General features: G+C 38.2%; 1 protein-coding gene across 1 annotated transcript in view; it reads left to right on the top strand.

Annotated features, from left to right (window-relative positions):
• The window catches only part of SLC49A4 (solute carrier family 49 member 4), a 77,342-nt gene that overhangs the window by 12,996 nt on the left and 45,055 nt on the right, over window positions 1-19,291 (top strand). The window contains exons 3-4 of the mRNA XM_072812243.1: window positions 12,070-12,335; window positions 18,773-18,902. Coding sequence (XP_072668344.1) covers window positions 12,070-12,335; window positions 18,773-18,902 — 396 coding nt within the window. The remainder of the gene's footprint in view (window positions 1-12,069; window positions 12,336-18,772; window positions 18,903-19,291) is intronic.

Below are 19,291 nucleotides of genomic sequence, written 5' to 3'. Positions count from 1 at the left end.
GAGGATGTATGTATGTATGTATGTATGTATGTACGTATGTATGTACGTGCCAATATATGGCAAGGACTGTTTCTGAAAGAAACTGTTACCATTAGTTGTTCCTGAAGAGGAGATCTGGGAAACCAGAAGTCTGGGGTGCAAAGGAGATTAACTTTTTATTTTGTACTGTTTTCTACTCTTAGAAATATTTTTATCATGTGCATAAATGACCTTTTTGACTGAAAACAGTAAGTGAAACTAAAACGATCACATGAAAATTTCCAGTCATGAGAATAAGAGAAAGAAAGACAAGGAAGGGTGATATGAAGATTTCCCCATTTTGGAAAAATAAACCTTTTGATGTGAAAGTGAACAGTTAGGAGATTTCAAAACTAAGGCTCTTCTTTGTAAAATACATTAAGATTTAGATTTTCCTAGATGAGTGTTTTTTAAAAGTATGCTCTGCACACCACCTACTTCTTGAAAATACAGATCTGGGGCCCACTGCCGTCCGATTCATATAGTGTCTGGAACGAAGCCCCAGAACTGGCAATTTTAACGAACTCCTTTAGTTAATTTTATGATCGTTTAAGTGTGATAACTACTGCCCTAAGTACTAGCATCCTCACTTTAAATGGTAACTGATCAAGCGAATTGCATTGTGCTTGCCTACAGTATAATCACATAATATATTTAATGTCTTAAAGCAGTTTAAGATTTAGCCTCTAGTCAATAATTTTATTTGCCCCAATTTGACTCTTAAATGTCCAGGGGTCAAGTTTCACAACTGTTTCTGCATGGTGGTAATCTGGGATTCAGATGAGAAGGATTAGTAGGGGAAAATAACTCATCTTGATTAGTATTTAACAGGGTGGGAAAAAGGGAGTAGAAAAGTGTAGAAAATACTTTTTTCCCCTTTTGCTTGTCTTTAGGATATAGTTCTTTCTGATTATAGATATTTCTTCCAGGGGCCCACATAGTCACTTATATTTACTCTGTTAGTCATTTATATATTACTTTGTTTAGATTAAATATACACTTAGAAAAGCACATTAACATTTATGTACACTTTAGGGAAGTAATCGTAAAACAGGCAGCCATAGACTCATTACCCAAGTTAGAATTCTAGAACTCCCCCCGGGGCCCTACCTCACTCCTTCCCTACTATAGATAATCACAATCACACATGTCAGTAGGCTTTTCAGAGTAGGCTGAGTTGAAAGTTATGAAGACTATGTTCAAAGTCTATTGCAAATCTCTCATTTTTTCTTCTGAAGAAAGATTTGCTTTAGACTTTTTTTTCTCTTAATACCAAAAGGAGCAAACAATTAAGACATTATTTTATTGCAACAGATTCATTATAGGAACAAAAGAGGCCAGAAGTAGACATTGATAATATTTTATGTAATTAAAAACATATAAATTATTAGGATTGTTAAATGATATCTTATTAAATAGGTTTATCAAATATGTGTTTGGGAAAATCAGTTACCTATTTGGTTACCTTACATACATCAAAATATATTCCAGATACAGTGATGAGCTATGTATTTAAAAATGAGACCATATAAGAGAAAATTATTCCTATCCCTAGAGAGATTGCTTTTCTCCCAGCATAAAAACAACGAAAGACATCACAAAGAGAAAGGTTTATAGGTTTGACTATTTGACTACATAAACATTTGAACCTTTATGCTTCAAAACAAATCAGAGTTAAAACGCAGACTGGGAAAAATATATGTTGCAAGTATGATAGATAATGGATAAAATAATATAAAAATATATAAGCAATTTAGGAAAGTGGAAAAACGGATATAGTAGACATAAATAACAAATGTTATGTCCCTCATGATGTAACGTATTCACAGGTTCCAGAGATTAGAACACAGATACCGGGGCCGCCGGGGTGGCTCAGCAGTTTAATGCTGCCTTTAGCCCAGGGCCAGATCCTGAAGACCCAGGATCTAGTCCCACGTCGGGCTCCCTGCATTGGAGCCTGCTTCTCCCTCTACCTGTGTCTGTCTGTCTGTCTGTCTGTCTCTCTCTCTCTCTCTGTGGCTCTCATGAATAAATAAATAAAAAGAAAAAAGAAAAAAATGAACACAGATACCTTTTGGGGATGGGAGCATTATTCTGTCTACCACACTTGATAAGGCCCAAAGGCATCTCCTTGTTTTGATTTGCATTTCCTTTTTTGATTACTGGGGTATTTTTCCTATTGGTATACTGTAATTTTTCTCATTTTGAATGAATGCTTTATATATAATTTATCTATGTTATTTACCTGAGTTTTGATTGGGTACATGGCTGCTGAGCTACATTTCCAGCCTCTCTTACAGACAGTGTGGCCACGTGACTAAGTCTGTACAATTGGATGTGAGTACAAATGACAGACACAACCTGTTGGTCATCACCTAATCATGTAGTCATTGCCCTGGATGTTCTACTTCCCCTTCCTGAAGGCTAGAATGAGAGTATGATTATACTCAATATAACCCACTATCTTCTAGACTTTTTTCAGAGAAAAATAAGTTTCTATCTCATTGACTCTGTGTACTTTTGGTATCTTTATTATATAGTTTGGCCTATGCCTTACTAATACATAAGCTGCAATAAATGGTGACTGTTGAATTATTATTTTAAAAGATGAAATCTGGGAACCAGGGACTCCTGGGTGGCTCAAGTGGTTGATCGTCTGCCTTTGGCTTAGGTCGTGATCCCAGGGTCCTGGGATTGAGCCCTGCATTGGGCTCCCCACAGGGAGCCTGCTTCTCTCTCTGCCTATGTCTCCGCCTCTCTCTCTGTGTCTCTCATGAATAAATAAATAAAATCTTTAAAAAGAAAAAAAAAATGGGGCAGCCCCAGTGGCTCAGTGGTTTAACGCCGCCTTCAGCCCAGGGCGTGATCCTGGAGACCTGGGATCAAGTCCCACGTTAGGCTCCCTGCATGGAGCCTGCTTCTCCCTCTGCCTATGTCTCTGCCTCTCTCTCTGTGTCTCTCATGAATAAATAAATAAAATCATAAGAGCAATAGGAAACACCCGTTATTTGAGTGCACGTGTGTGTATATTTTTAAAATAGTGACAGTGCTGGTGAGATAGGCACCATTAGTCACTACTGATGGGAATATAAATTTACTACAAATCCTACTGCAAACAATTTGGGAGTAGGTTTCATAAGCCTAAAATGTTCATATCCTTTGACCCTAAAACAGTAATTTGGAGGGTGCCTGAGTGGCTCAGTCTGTTAAGCAGCTGCCTCCAGCTCAAGTCATGATCCTAGGTTCCTGGGATGGAGTCTTGAATCAGCCTCCTTGCTCTTGCTCAGTGGGGAGTCTGCTTCTCCCTCTCCTTCTCTCCTCCACCTCATTCATGTGCTGCATTCTCACTCTGCTCGCCCTCAAATAAGTAAATAAAATCTTTAAAAAAAGAAGTAATTTGGAAAGTAGCAACTATTTACATACAAAGATTATCATGACAGCATTATTAATATTGGCAACTAAGTAGCAAACATTAGGAAAATAGAGTTTTTGTGCTCTGTATAATAGACTATCTTGGAGTCATAACAATTACAATTATAAAGAATCTTTAAGAATGCTTATGATAGGCTATAAAGTTAAAATAATTTAGTGGATAAAACTATATTCACGGGGCGCCTAGGTGGCTCAGTTGTTAAGCATCTGCCTTCGGCTCCAGTCATGATCCCAGGGTCCTGGAATGGAGCCCCACATCAGGCTCCTTGCTCAGCGCCATTCCCTCTCCCTCTGCCTGCCATTCCCCCTGCTTGTGCTGTCTCTGTCAGATAAGTAAATAAAGTCTTTAAAAAAATAAATAAAACGAGGATAAAACAAAAGTTACGAGACAAAAAAGTTATGGGACAAAATGGGAAGGAAGTAGACATCTATTTTTCCTGTCTTCCTTGCCAAGAGATAATTGAATTCGGCCTTAATAAAAACTCTCTGTGATAAAGTACCTTTGGAAAAATTGAAGTAGCAAGAGAATAAGTGATTCACCAAAGATGATATAGTTAATAAAGTTAACTAAGACTAGAAACTGAGTTTTCTGATAACTAATATAATACTCTTTGGGTTTTTTTTTTTTTTTTATGTGCTCTCTGTCACTGGTACTTGATAAGTTATTTTAAGTTTATTTAAGGCCAAAACTATAATATTCATCTTTATATTCCCTTTAGTGTCTAGTTATAGATGCCTTAGCCATAATAGATATCTCTAGTCAAATCATAATTAGTCCAAATTATTAAAGGATACAAAAGTGAAATCAAGTTTCTTAAAACAGACTACAGCAACAGTCCCTAGAAGGCTTCTTCCTTTCTACCATCAACTCTATTTCTTCCTTCCTAGCTTCCTTTTTCCTATAATTAATTCATAATATTTCTGACCCTTTTGCCCTATATTTTCTTGGACTAAGTAAAGGAAATCTATTTCTAGCATATTGCCATTTTCAATATCCAGGAAATCCTGTAACAACCAGTTTATTCTGATGCAGGATAATTAGGAATTGGGAGAAAGTTTGTGAGCCATTGGCATATTGAATCTTAGAGGTAAGTATTTTTGTGGATTCTAAATTACTTCATATTAAAAATATGTAGAATGTTGTTGGCAAATTGAACTCCAATAAAAAAATAAAAAATAAGGACAGCCCAGGTGGCCCAGCGGTTTAGCGCCGCCTTTAGCCCAGGGCCTGATCCTGGAGACCCAGGATCAAGTCCCACCTCGGGCTCCCTCCATGGAGCTTGCTTCTCCCTCTGCCTGTGCCTCTGCCTCTCTCTCTCTCTTTCTCTCTCTCTCCCCCCCCATGTGTCTCTCATGAATAAATAAATAAAATCTTTAAAAAATAAATAAATAAAATAAAAATAAAAAAAATATGTAGAATGTAAATGAAGAATGATGGACTTGGGGGACCTGGGTGGCTCAGTCATTTGGGCATCCGTCTTTGGCTCAGAGCATGATCCCAGGATCCTGGGATCGAGTCTCAGGTTGGGCTACATGCAGGGAGCCTGCTTCTCCCTCTGCCTCTCTCTCTGCCTCTCGCTTTGTGTTTCTCATGAATAAATAAATAAAATCTTAAAAAAAAAAAAAGAATGCTAGACTTACACTGAGGAAGTATCTGCTAAGCTTCTAAATGTCAGTTTTCTAATGTTATCACCAGTGCTAGTCATAATAAACTAAAGGTTTCTAAAGTAAGTCTGTGTACAGAATTAAAATATGTCAACTACTTGCATACCTTTGAATCTGAGAGTCTTGAGTTATCTTTTTTTTTTTTTTTAAGATTTATTTATTTATTTATTCATGATACACATAGAGAGGCAGAGACACAGGCAGAGGGAGAAGCAGGCTCCATGCTGGGAGCCTGATGCAGGACTCGATCCCGGGACCCCAGGATCGCACCCTGGGCCAAAGGCAGGTGCCAAACTGCTGAGCCACCCAGGGATCCCCAGCCTTGAGTTATCTTTTTTTTTTTTTTTAAGCCTTGAGTTATCTTAACAGTTGTGATTTCTACTTATACTATTATTAACAGAGAACCTTCAGAATAAGCCCATGTTGGAAGAGTAGACAGATTTATAGACTAGTTAAATCAGCTCTGATTTTGATTTCTAGTCCTGGCTTAGCCATTAGCTAGTTATATGACTTTGGAGCTCCCCCCAATACTTTTTGGAGAAAAGAAAGTCATAAAATTATAAGTGTGATTTTAAATGTAGTGTTAGCCTCTCTGGAACTCAGTTTTTATATCTGTCAAATGCAGAGGTGGGTTATCTAGGTGAGGTTTGAAGTCTCTTCCAGCTATAAAAATTCCAAATCTAAAACCTATTCTAAGTAGAAAATAGTTGAGGAATCATACGTATTTGTTCCAGGATGTCAGAAAGCAAAAGGTTAGGATACCAGAATATCATTAAATACAAACTAAAATGTCAAGTACATTAGAAAACCATGAATTGTAGATCTCTAGTTTGAACTTTAGCTATTGCCATTTGTTTGAAAAGCTGTAGCGTATTGAATGATGTGAAATGGAATGCAGCTGTGCCCAAATACCATACCACGTGCCACTGAGGCTTCAGCCAGGAGTGGGGAGACAGAGGGGATGCTACAAACTGAAGGCTGAGGGTGAAGGGGCACAGGGCAAGGGCAAGAGTTGGGAGGCTTCCGTAGGTCCATCATGTCCAGTCTCATCCACTTGGACTAAGTGCCCCTCCCACTTCCCCTCCCCCTCCTCCTGCCAGGCCTACCCGAGGAGGCCAGCCGCCCTCAGCAGTACTGACACACTCGTGGGCAGCACCTGGTCTTGCTGCTCCCTGCCATCTAATTGTGCTGCTGCAGTCACCGCCCCAGAAACTCCAGGTCTTTAAGTATCCTCTCAGCCTGCTAGGGAAAGTAGCCTCAAACCCATTTCCCCACCTAGCTTGTGGGGATGGGACAGACCTAGAAGTAGGCAGAAGCTAGGTAGGAAAAGAGAAAAAGACCCGAGGGAGAAGGGAGAGGGAGTAAATCCAGGACTCAGTGAGAGCAGACTGGGATGAAGAAAGGGCAACACACTCACCCCTGGCGGATCTGTCCCAGCTTGTCCTGCAAAGTTCGAGATTTGCGGTCCCCTAACAGAATGTTTACAGGTGTGAAGTTTCAGGTCAGGAAGCAGAAGTGAGAGCTCTTGAATGAGTGAGTCAGCTTTCCGGAGAGCTCCCTTTCTGTTGCAGGGCTTATTGCCCAGGAGCTGCCTCCACTCCTGACTGCTGCCCACCCTTCCCCCTGTCCACCACGCTCGAGGCAGTACTAAAGCACTGGCCATGCTTTTACCATCCTCAATTGCTTGCTTGTTTTTTTTTTTGTTTTTTTTTTAAGCCTTATTTTACTCACTTCAGTTTTTGTATCACTGAATTTAGACTTTTTAAAAATTTATAAATGGAACGGATAAATGTGTTTAAGTAACTGAGAGTTGTTTTGGTTTTTTTTGGTAACTGAGAGGTTTTGGCACAAGTCGTGTATTTCGGCAACGCCATTCCTCCGTGCTTGACTCAGTCTGTGTTCTACTAGAGAACATCCACGCCTCGTGAGCCACTGGTGAATTTAGAAGCCACGCTCCTTATCTGCAGTGAACTTTTACTTGCAAAACAAAACTGAAGCATATAATGATGACACAGAAAAATTGACATTAAATTATGGGATCTACTTCCCTTCAGTGGGGATTGTGAATCACTGTTCTTGACAGCCAGCCCAGATCGATAGGTGTTAATTTCTGAAAACCAGCTTCTTTTCAGTGGTAAGAAAGCATTAGGACAATCACAGTGAGTGGCATTTACTTTTCAGGATGTGAAGGCAACAGACTTTTCTGTCCAGACGATTTGTTTCGGCTGGGTGTTTTTTCTTGTCCTGTTGCCAAGCTTATATACCTAATTTTTGTTCTGGCATCTGTTTCCAACTACTAGAATAGTCTAAGTCCAAGTTTCCTTTTCCTCATAAGTCTTAACTTCATCTTCAACATTCTACCAAAACTGCTTATGTTCAGATCATGAATGATGTCCTTGTTGCCAAATCCAGTGGTCACATTTATTTATGTATTTATTTATTTACTTATTTATTTATTTTAAAGATTTTGTTTATTTATTCATGAGAGACATGCAGAGAGAGAGAGAGAGAGAGAGGCAGAGACACAGGCAGAGGGAGAAGCAGGCTCCATACAGGGAGCCCGACGTGGGACTCGATCCCGGGTCTCCAGGATCACACCCTGGGTCGAAGGCAAGTGCTCAACCGCTGAGCCACCCAGGTGTCCCCAGTGGTCACATTTTAGTTACAAAATCATCTTTCTGTTTGGCTTGATATTATCAACCACACTCTTGTCTTCTCAAAACCCTTCTCTCCTTAGTTGCTATGGTACTAGCCTTTATTTATTCATTGCCTCTGTAATTACTCTTTTTCAATTGTCTTTCTAGGCTTCTCTTCTTCTATTTAAAAAATATTGGTTATTTCCGATGTTTTTCCCCCTAACCCCGACATATATCTCTTAGCTCAGACCTCTTTGTTTACCTTCTGACCTATATTCAACCACTTAATCGTACATTTTTACAGAGTTTCAGACGCCCTCCCAATATGCAGTCAGTCATTCACCTAGCCACATCTGTTGTATGGCTAAGAACAGTCCTGCAAACCATCCCCTGTTCTGTATTCCCACTATTGCTGTTGCCAATACTGCCAAAGGGTCCTTGTCCTGGATTCCATGCCTGACAGTATCCCATTCTGGCTTTTCCTCAGCTTTACTACTTCCTACGTGTTGAAGACTGTAGAGGGCCAAGGAGCTGTGGCCACTCTGCTCCTCACGTTCTAGTTACACAGGACCCCAGATACCCCTGCAACAGGCCTTTTTTTCAGGTCTGTTCTTCTAAAAGTGGACCACATCCCTGCTATGTACTCACCAGGCTCAAGGGGTTACCAAGGGGCAGCTGTTTATTTTTTTTCTTTTAAAGATTTTATTTATTCATGAGAGACACAGAGAGAGAGAGAGAGAGGCAGAGACACAGGCAGAGGGAGAAGCAGGCTCCATGCAGGGAGCCTGATGTGGGACTTGATCCCGGGTCTCCAGGATCACACCCTGGGCTGCAGGCGGCGCTAAACCGCTGAGCCACGGGGCGGGGGGCAGGGGGGCTGTTTAGAAGGCACTAGAGCTTGGAGTCAGACCTTCAGGTCCCTGTGCATTCGTGCAATGTTGTAGACCAGAGCCAGAGGTCAGAAGAGAAGGAGGATATGCAAGGACCTCCTTTAGTACTCTTATCACTGGCCCCCCAGGCATTAAGGGCAGGACTGATTATTATTGCCTTTTTCAAAAATTCCTGGTACATGCTGATAGGTGAATGCTTCAACTACTCCTAAGGATTGTAAGGACAAGGGCTTTAGCTTTTTAATTTTATATTCCCATATACTTAGGCCTATCACAGTGCCTACCCAATACACATACTTATTAGTACATGTTTGTCAAGTAAGTTAAATATCATGGCTTTTATTGAACAACTTATAATTATTTCATCTTTATTTCATTATAGAGTTTATTCTAATACTTGCATGATTTTAGTTTTCTGGCTGCCTTTTTTCTCAGAAAAAAGATACCTCTAATTTTGCATTGCCATTAAATGGGAAAACTAGGTTTTAGATCTAAAACTGAATTTTATTTTAAAATATATTTTTACAAACTAATTTCATAAAATAGGGTAAGTTAATGATAGGTAACAGAAAACAGGCAATATGAAAATCCTGATATTGTGGGACAACAGTTCCTAAAACTAGTTATATTAGTAACTGCCACACCCTAAGGAATTCTAGAATATGAGAAAGAGCAAGACCGTGTTTTGGAAAACGTAAAGAACAGAGCCTGGATTTCCCTGGCAGGTGTCCCATGAATTCAGGGGGTAACCCTAAGATCTTAGGGTCCAGTTCTCCTCCTGAGTTCATTTATAAGGAGTGTGTTTGTGCATGATGACTTTTAATGCAAAATGCCCATAATTATTACAATAGTTTTTAAGCATCAAGTCAGCATGTTTTATTTCCCAAGCTGATTTTTCACTACAGTAATTCATGTTTTAGGTCCCCCCCCCCCCCCCCCGCCGCAAGTGCAATGACTTTGTGGGCTGACAGCCTTAGAAATGTCCTTAGTGCTGACATACCTGCCTTGCATAGTGTTTTTATCACAAACTCACATATTCTATGACTTAACATTTGCTGCTTAAAAAATATTCCATTCACGATTCCACTGAGCGGTAACATATAGTTAGCCTCGGCAATAATTTGAGTTTTGTGCCTTAATCCCCTCAGGATTCATAATGTTTTATCGTGGTTTTTTTTGTTTGTTTGTTTTGTTTTGTGGATAGACTGTTTCTTCTGTGTTCGCTTTCTACTCTTAACATTTTTAGGCATAATAAAATTTGCTCATTCCAGCCCTTTCCTCCTACATGAGATGAATCTTTTAGGAACATCTCATTAAAGATATTAACTATCATACAGCTACTTTATGAGCCACCGTGCATTATCTGTTGGGCCATCATGAATCATGAATAAAACCTTACTCAGTGATAATTGTATCAAGAGTATTTCTGTGATGAAATTGCTCTGTTACAGCTTGGGATCCACTGGTATTTGGAGTAGGTATTTGGTTTCATAAACAGTTTAAATTGTTTTTGTCATCTAAAAAATAGTTCCCCTTTCACAAGAAGATTTTTAAAATGTCTTCAGTCTTAATTTAGTAGTAGTAATGATTCTTGGAGTTATTTTTGCCTTCGACAGTAATTTTTCCAACATTTACAAAGATTTGAGCAGACCTAATTCACATATTTCACTTCCCACTCACTTACGCCTCTATGTTAGGGCCCTGCCTCTCTCCCATATGCCTGTTTAAAAACTTTTTCTAAGCCTCTTAAGGTAGCAATTATTTAAAAAAATAAAATAAAAGGATTGGATCTCATACAGTAATTGAATAGCAAAAAAAGCAAAAAAAAAAAAGGTAAAGTATCACCTATATGTCACATAGACTGTTCCTTCCCTTTCCTCTACCTCCAAGACAGAAGAGATTGAGTTGCCTCCCATTCCTGTGTATGTTTTTTGGACTTCTGGCTTCTCTTCTCCTCCACGGCCACTCTTGAATGAGAATGTGTATGTTGGGGGTGGAGGGAGCAATGGAAGAGGAGGCTTTGGTTGGCAAGGAACAGGATAGAGCACTAAATAGAATACTGAGAAAAGATGAGCAAGAGAGCAAATGGAATAGAAGCAAGAAACTACTCTTCACTAACCCTTGCAATTAAAGCCACAGAGTATTAGAGCTAGAAGGGATGTAGTGCTCCTGTGATTACAGTAGTGTGACCTAACAGATACTCAATAAGTGGATATTGAATTTAGACTAATCCCATTTTATGGGAGAAGAAATGGAATCCCACAAAGATATATTGCCCAGAGCCATTCAACTAGTTAGTTGCAGAGCTGGGCCAGAACCCATGTCCTCCAAATCCTCAATCAGTACCGTTTCTATTAGAAGATACTGTAATGATGGTTTTCTTTTTTTTTAACTCCTGTCACCTGGCACAGAGTAGGCGTGAAATGTTTTATATCATTTTTTTTTCATCATGACAAGTGCACTCCTTAATCCCCATCACGTATTTCCTCTTTCCCCCACCTGGCTTCCGTCTGGTAACCATTAGTTTGTTCTCTATAGTTAAGCGTTTGTTTCTTAGTTTGTCTCTTTTTCCTTTGCTTGTTTATTTTGTTTTTTAAACTCCACATATAAGTGAAATCATATGGTATTTGTCTTTCTCTGACTAGCTTATTTCACTTAGCATAATATATTCTAACTCTATCCATGTCATTGCAGATGGCAAGATTTCATTCTTTTAATGCCTATTTCATTTTTATCTTTTTTAAAAAAGATTTTTATTTATTTGACAGAGAGAGCACAAGCAGGGGGAGCCCAGACAGGGGGCGAGGGCAGAAAGCAGACTCCTTGCTGAGCAGGGAGCCTGATGCAGGGCTCGATCCCAGAATCCCGTGACCTGAGCTGAAGGCAGACACTTAACCCACCGAGCCACCCAGGTGCCCCAATACCATTTTATTTTAAGATATGTTGAGCTCAACCATATTATTTGTTTGAATAGCTGGTGGCACTTACTAGGTCTGTTTATAAGTGGCAATCTAGTAGACGATATATGGATTTTGAAGTCAACCTGGGTCCAAATCTCTGCTTTGCCCATTAGCACTTGGGTAAATATCTTAATCTTTCTAAACAGAGGCTTTAACATCTCAACAAATAAAGATAATAATAGGTACTACAGAGGGTTGTTGTAACGAATGAAACAAGGTTTTTGGAGTATTTAGTTTGGTATGTGGCATAAATCAGAGGCTTCAGTAAATATTTGTGAAATGAATAAGAGGTAAATATTACTGTATTTGGTCTCCTTCAGGAGGACTTGACATACTTTACCTTACAGATGTGTCCTGTTTTTTACAGACCTGCATCCTTATTGCCAGTTAAACTGTAGTTTGGCTGACTTCTTGTATAGAAATGTCTGCTTCAACTGCCTTACAGCCTTCTAATTTTTTTAATTCCAGACTAATCCATGGAGGACAGTTGTTAAATGGATTGGCAGGCCCAACAGTAATGAATGCAGCTCCATTCCTCTCTACGACGTGGTTTTCTGCCGATGAACGGGCCACTGCCACAGCTATTGCATCAATGCTTAGTTATCTCGGTGGAGCATGTGCATTTTTAGTTGGGCCACTTGTTGTTCCAGCCCCCAATGGGACATCACCTCTTCTTGCTTCAGAGACGAGCAGGACCCACATTAAAGATCTCATAGAAACTGTATTGTATGCAGGTATTTTGGAGCTTATCTATTTTGTCTTTTATTCCCAGTCACCTTCCCTCCACGCTGTACAACAGATCACTTCCTATGAAATACTTTTTTAAAAGGACTAAAATACACATGTGTGCTTTTCTTGTTATAGAATATGGAGATGCCTATTTAAAACTTATCTTTTCTAGGAAGTTAAGTTTGAAATGTATTATTGCTTCATGGAAGTTTATTTCTTAATTTTACTCTTCCCATCCATTTACAACTAAGCACTGTAGGACACATTGTCTAATGTCTTTTCTAGGTATCTTATCAGAACATAAAACTAAGCATCATGATCCACGATAAATATTTGTTAACCATCTATTGGTTGCTGTGAAGCCCACTTTCTCCCTTGCAGTTTCCCTATTCTTCTCTGACCTGGTAAACCCAGGTCACCGACAGTTTATTCTTCTCTTCATTTCATATCCTCTGTATGTTTAGTCTATTAATAAGGGATTTTGACCTTTCCAAAACATTTTCTTGGTCCTTTCTGTTTATTTCTAGGGTTGAGCCCTCCCTACTCCACCCTTATATAACATAACAGTCTCCTACAGATCTCCTTAAACACATCCACCCCTATTTGTTATTTTCTTCTGCATTCAGAAAACACTTTATAAGTTTTATTATATACTATGCACTGTGCTAAGCACTGGGAATTGGTGAGATCACTGAGAAGACCATTGCACTACAAATAGGTATACAGTGCTTGCCTGAGTTTGGGGAGGAGTTGAGAAGTTGAGGAAGGCTTCACCAATAATGTGATAATTCAAGTTAAGAATTTCATAGGAGTTCACTAAGTGTTCAAGTGAGTTAGGGCTCACTTCTATTCTGTATAGAAGAAATAGCAGCTACAAGGCCAGATATGGTATGAGAGAGCTCAGTGTGTCCAAAAAACTGCACATAATTTCATATGGCTGAAGTGGTATAAATTTGTGTGTTTGGGCATAGGTAGTAACAAGTGGCAGGAAATGAGACTAGAGAGATATGGGACCATATTAGGATGAACTTTGTATTAATTTATTAATTGAACAAATACATTTTGACCTCCTATGTGACTGTGCCTATGCTAAGCACTGAGATAGACATGATTCCTGCTTTCATAGAACTTACAGTGTCCCAGAGGAACAGACAGATAAACAGTTGTGAAACAAGGTGGTAAGTGCTATAACCGAAGGTTGACAGTTGCTCTGAGACCTCGGAGGAGGGGCATCTAACCCCCTATTTTGGAGATGAAATAGAACTTCTTAGAGATGCAGCATCTAAGGTGGAGCTTAGGGAATGAGAGAAAGTTGGCCAAATACAGTGGGCAAGAGGAAGAACATGCTAGAAAGAGAGGGAGCCATGGAGGATAAGCCTTGTAAGAGATGATAGCCTGGTATAGTCAAGCAACTCAAAGCCCAGAGTGACTTAAACTTGGTGGGAGTAGTGACAGATAAATTTAGTGGTAAGTTAGGCCATATAAGCCTTCTGAGCAAGGCTAATAGGTTTGAAATTCACTATATTGTAGGCAAAGGCCATACTCTGAAGAATTTATGCTAGAGAATTATACAATGAGATTTACATTTCAGAATATGTTTTAGAGGGAATAAAGCAAAAGCAGAGGCTGTGGTGTATATAAAGCATTTAACTGCCCCTTAGACAACTCCTTTTAAAGAAAAAAATTGACCAACGCCTGGTTGGCTCAGTTGATGGAGTGTGCAATTCTTGATCTCACTGTTGTGAGCTGAAGCTCCATATTGGGTGTAGATTACTTAAAAATAAAATCTCTAAAAAATTAGTTTTTCATTGTTTAAAAAATAAAGAAAAAGTGAAATTTAAAAGTAAGGAAAACTGAAAGCGGTGCCATGTCAATTTTAAACTTTATTTTGGTCATATCATTTTTTTTTTAATTGAAAACTTACCCACTGATTGTGTCTTTTAAGTGACTGGATTTTAGGCACTATTGGGCATGTATTAATGCTCTACATCCTTCTGGTTCATGGTTCCTATGCAATGAAGCCGAAGCCTCTACTCAGAGCTTCCCAGATATTGCTTCAGTGCTTTTATTTTTGCCAGTCTGCTTTCCTGAAATATTGTTCCATGACCTTTTATTCCATTAAAAAATATTTTGCTAGAATTGCCACATTAAAAATTAATGACTCTTAAACTAAATTATTTTTTGTTCATTTAAAAAAATTTTTTAATTCACGTGACAGAGCAAAAGCAGAAGGAGTGGCAGGCAAAGGGAGAAGGAGAAGCTCTGCAGGGAGCCCTATGCAGGGCTGGGTCCCAGAACACTGGGATTATGACCCAAGCTGATGGCAGACACTTAACCAACTGAGCCACCCAGGTGCCCCTAAACTAAATTATTTAAAAGACATCATAAAAAAAAAAACATAAGCCAACATCTCATGAATATAGACTCACAAATCCTGAGTAAAATACTAGCAAACCAATTCTAACAACATACAAAAAAGGATTATATACTGTGACCAAATGAGATTCATTTCATATTTAATCATCAAAGACTAAAGGCATTCTCCCCTAAGATCAGGAATAAGATAAGGATGTCTACTCTTGCCCTATTTAACATTGTGCTGGAGGTTCTAATCAGGATCACTGAGTAAGAAAAAGAAAGAAAAGGCATCTAGATTGCAAGAGAAAAAGTAAAATTATTTCTGTTGAAAACACCTTGATCGTGTTAGAAATCCACTACAAATTACAAGAGCTAACAAGTTCAGCAAGAATGGGCAAGTTTGGTGTGCCTGGGTGACTCAGTCAGTTGATCTCTGCCTATGGCTCAGGTCATGATCCCAGGGTCCTGGGACTGAGCACCAGATCGGGCTCCCTGCTCAGGGGGCAGCCTGCTACTCCCTCTCCCTCTACCTGTTGCTCCCCCTGCTTGGCTCTCTCTCTCTGTCAAATAAATAAAATCTTTTAAAAAAAGAAATGAATAAGTTCATCCTAAAACAGGTTTTAGGCTGCAAGAAAATCTATTGTATTTCTGTACATTTACAATGAACAATGCAAACATGAAATTAGGAAGACAATTCAATTTACAATAGCCTCAAAAAGAATAAAATATTTATGAATAAATTTAACAAAATAAATATAAAACTTGCATTCTGAAGACTATAAAACACTGTTGAAAGAAATTAAAGAAGACCTAAAGAAATGGAGAGACTTCCCATATTGATGGATTGGAAAGTTTAATATTGTGAATATGGTAATATTCCCCAAATTGATCTACACATTCGGTACAATTCAGCTACTTTTGTTGCAGAAATTGGCAAGCAGATCCCCCCCAAATTAAATCAGTGAATGAAAAGAAATTGACAAGCTGATCCCAAAATTTATATGGAAATGCAAGGGACTCAAAATAGCCAAAACAGTCTTGAAAAAGAGCAAAGCTGGAGAACTCACACTTCCTAATTTCAAAACCTACTACAAACTCGGCTTCATTAATTAAGGCAGTAGGGTATTGCCATAAGGATAGAATAGACATAAATCAATGGAACAGAAGTGAGATTCTAAAAAAAAGGAACCATTACATTTAGAGCCAATTGACTTTTCATAAGAGTACCAAGACAATTCGAGGCACCTGGCTGGCTCATCAGAAGAGCATGCAACTCTTGATCTCAGGGTTATGAGTTCAAGCCCCAATAGGGATATGGGGAGATGACTTAAATAAAACTTGACAACTCAATAGGGAAAGAATAGTATTTTCAGTAAATGTTGCTAAAATAACTAGATGTCCACATGCAAAAGAATCCATTTGAACCCCTTCCTTACATCATACATAAAAATTAACTCAAAATGGATTATATACCTAATGTAAGAGGTGAAACTAAAAACTCTTAGAAGAAAACCTAGGAGTAACTCTTTGTGACCTTGCTAAGGTTAGGTGTGAAATCTTAAAAGCACAAGTGACAAAAGAAAAAATAGATATATTGAATTTTATCAAAATTAAAAACTTTTATGTTTCAAAGGATACCCATCAACAAAGTGAAAAGACAACTCCGTTTGGGAAAGGGAGAAAAAAGTTGCAAATCATATATCTGATAAAGGACTTCTATCCAGAATATGTAAAGAACTCTTACAATTCAACAACAGAAAGACAACTGAATTAAAAAATGGACAAAGGACTCAAATTTCTCCATAGAAGATATACATATGACCAACAAGCCCATGAAAGATGCTTGTCATGATTAGTCATTAGGGAAATACAAATCAAAACCATAATGAGATCTACTTTATATCCAGTAGGATGGCTATAATCAGTAAAATGAGAAGGAGTTCTGGCTGGTTCAGTTGGTTGAGCATGTGATTCTTGAACTCAAGAGTTTTGTTTTCAAGCCCCACGCTGGGTATAGAGATGACTAAAGAAGATAAAATCTTTCATGGAGCATCTGGGTAGCTCAGTTCATTATGTGTCTGAGTCTTGGTTTCAGCTCAGACCATGATCCCAGGATTGTGAGATTGAGCCCCACATTGGACTCTGTGCCCAGAGCAGTCTACTGGAGATTCTCCCTTTTTGTCTACCTCTTCCCCTCCCCCCACTCACACTCATGTACTCTCTCTCCCTCTCTCTCCCTCTCTCTCAGATCTTTAAAAAATAAAAATATTTTTTAAAAATGGGAAATAAATGTTGGTGAACAAGTGGAGGATTTGGAATCCTCATATTGCTAGTAGGAAAATAAAATGGCACAACCACTATGGTTCTTCAAAGTATTAAATGTAGTGCTCACTTCAACAGCACATATATCAAAGCGTTAAACATATTATTATTGTATGACCCAGCAATTGCATTACTGAGTATATGCCCAAGTGAAGTGAAAATAACATTCATACAAAAATGTATGCACATATCCGTAGTAGCGTCCTCCATAAAAGCCAAAAAGTGGAAGCAGTCCAAATATCTATCAACTAAGTGGATAAAAAAATGTGCTTTATCCATTCAGTGGACTATCATTTGGCAGTATAAAAGAACAAAAGTACTGATGCATGCTCCAACATAGTTGAACCTTGAAAACCTTATGCTAAATGACAGATGCAGGTCACAAAGACTACATATGATTCCATTTATATGAGATGTCCATTATACTCAAATCCAAAGAATGAAGATTAGGGAGTGGTTGCCTGAGGCTGGGAGATTTGGGGGTGGGAAATGGGTAATGGGCACAGAGTTTTTTGGGGGGATGATGAAAAAGTCCTAATATTGATTGTGGTAATGGTTGCACAATTCTGTGAATAAGAAATCATTCTGGGATTCATTAATTCATCCACTAAAATCATTGTGCATTCTAAATGTGTGAATTGTATATTGTGCAAATTATATCTCTGAAGCTATTTACAAAGATGCCAATAGAGCGAATATGAACAAGGCAATCCCAGAAGAAGAAATACAAATAGCCAATAAGTATATGGTAGATACTCATTCCTAGTTTTTAATTAGATGATATGTAAATTAAAACAGTTCATTAACTTTTTATTGCTCCTCAGACTGACAAAGAACAAAGACATTATCTATATTTAAATGTCTTATACGAAAATTGTACCTTTTGCTAAGAATATGGCCCTAGAATTATAACTAAAATTATCCAATTGAATGGACTCTGGGAATCACTTAGTCCAGTCCCTTTATTGACCACAAAGAATAAAGGATTCATTCAAATTACAAGTTAATTAGTGGCATAGGCAGGTCTCTACTCCAAGTTTCCTAACTTTCCTGTTGGGAGTCATGCTTTTCTACTAAATTGGACACAACAGAAGTTGGAACTTACAAGTGCCAGAACTCTGGAGGGAATGATCAGGACTCCTAGGATCTTTTTCTTATTAATGGTACCAATTAAGATTGTTTGGATGTTCATTTTACTTCAAGTAGTAATATTCTACATTAGCTAGTCTTTCTATTCATTCAATTTTGCTTTCTGTTTCTTGGTTTCTTATTTTTGGATGCCTTCCTGTTTTGTTCAAATTCCCCATACAGCCTGTAAATTGAGTGTGTCCTACACTGTACTTGGAATATCCAATCTTTGATCAAATAAGACTTTTCCTATCCTGTTCCTACAGTTTCTGTACTATATCCTTTTTTTTCTGAGTACCATACCTATTAGTCACCTTATTTCTGGTTCAAAATCTTATAGTACACTGTTGTTGGTTTTCAATGTTTTCTCCATAGACTAGCATTTGTTTATTGCCTCAATTTTTTCATCTATATAGTGTATCATAATATGACTTCCTACCTATGACCTGCTGAAATTTATCTTTACATATCTTTCCTTTTTCACAAGACTGAACTAATTTTACAAGGTACTATATTTTGCTGATCTTTTTATGCATAGAGCTTAGTTAATTAACAATTTGTTTGATAAATACTTGAAACACCGAACTTTCTATGTTGTCTGGTTAACATTTTTTTTTTCCTCTCCTGCCCGCAGAATTTGGAGTTGTCTGCTTACTATTTTCTGCAACACTAGCTTATTTCCCACCCCGGCCTCCACTCCCTCCCAGTGTTGCTGCAGCTAGCCAGCGATTGAGTTATCGGCGGAGCTTTTGTAGGTTATTAAGGTAAATATACTTTGAATCACTGAGTGGTTTGGGTTTTTCTTCTTAATTTCAAAATGTTAAAATTTAATTCTTATCCAAATTACAAGATATAAGGTAGAATAACATTCTCAGATAACAAAGTGAGGTACTCAATTCTGCTGCTATCCTGATAATGGGAACATATTACTATGACAAACTAAGAAGTAACATGAAACAAAAAGAAGGAACAGATGCATGCCAAAATTAGAAACAGTATGACTTAGAAGAAATACAGTAAGCAGAAATGTTGATTCGTTTCTAAATTTCTTCCTCCTCTTTTGCACAAGGAATCTCTGTAACATTCAGTCTTCCTTTGAACAGTGAAAGGATTTTTTGACTAGCACCTTGCAATAATTTCACATTTATTTAAA

This window comes from Canis lupus, chromosome 35, assembly GCF_048164855.1.
Source record: "Canis lupus baileyi chromosome 35, mCanLup2.hap1, whole genome shotgun sequence".
NCBI lineage: Eukaryota > Metazoa > Chordata > Mammalia > Carnivora > Canidae > Canis > Canis lupus.
The sequence above is the reverse complement of the archived record's forward strand: the minus strand, read 5'-3'. Positions and strand labels throughout refer to the sequence as shown.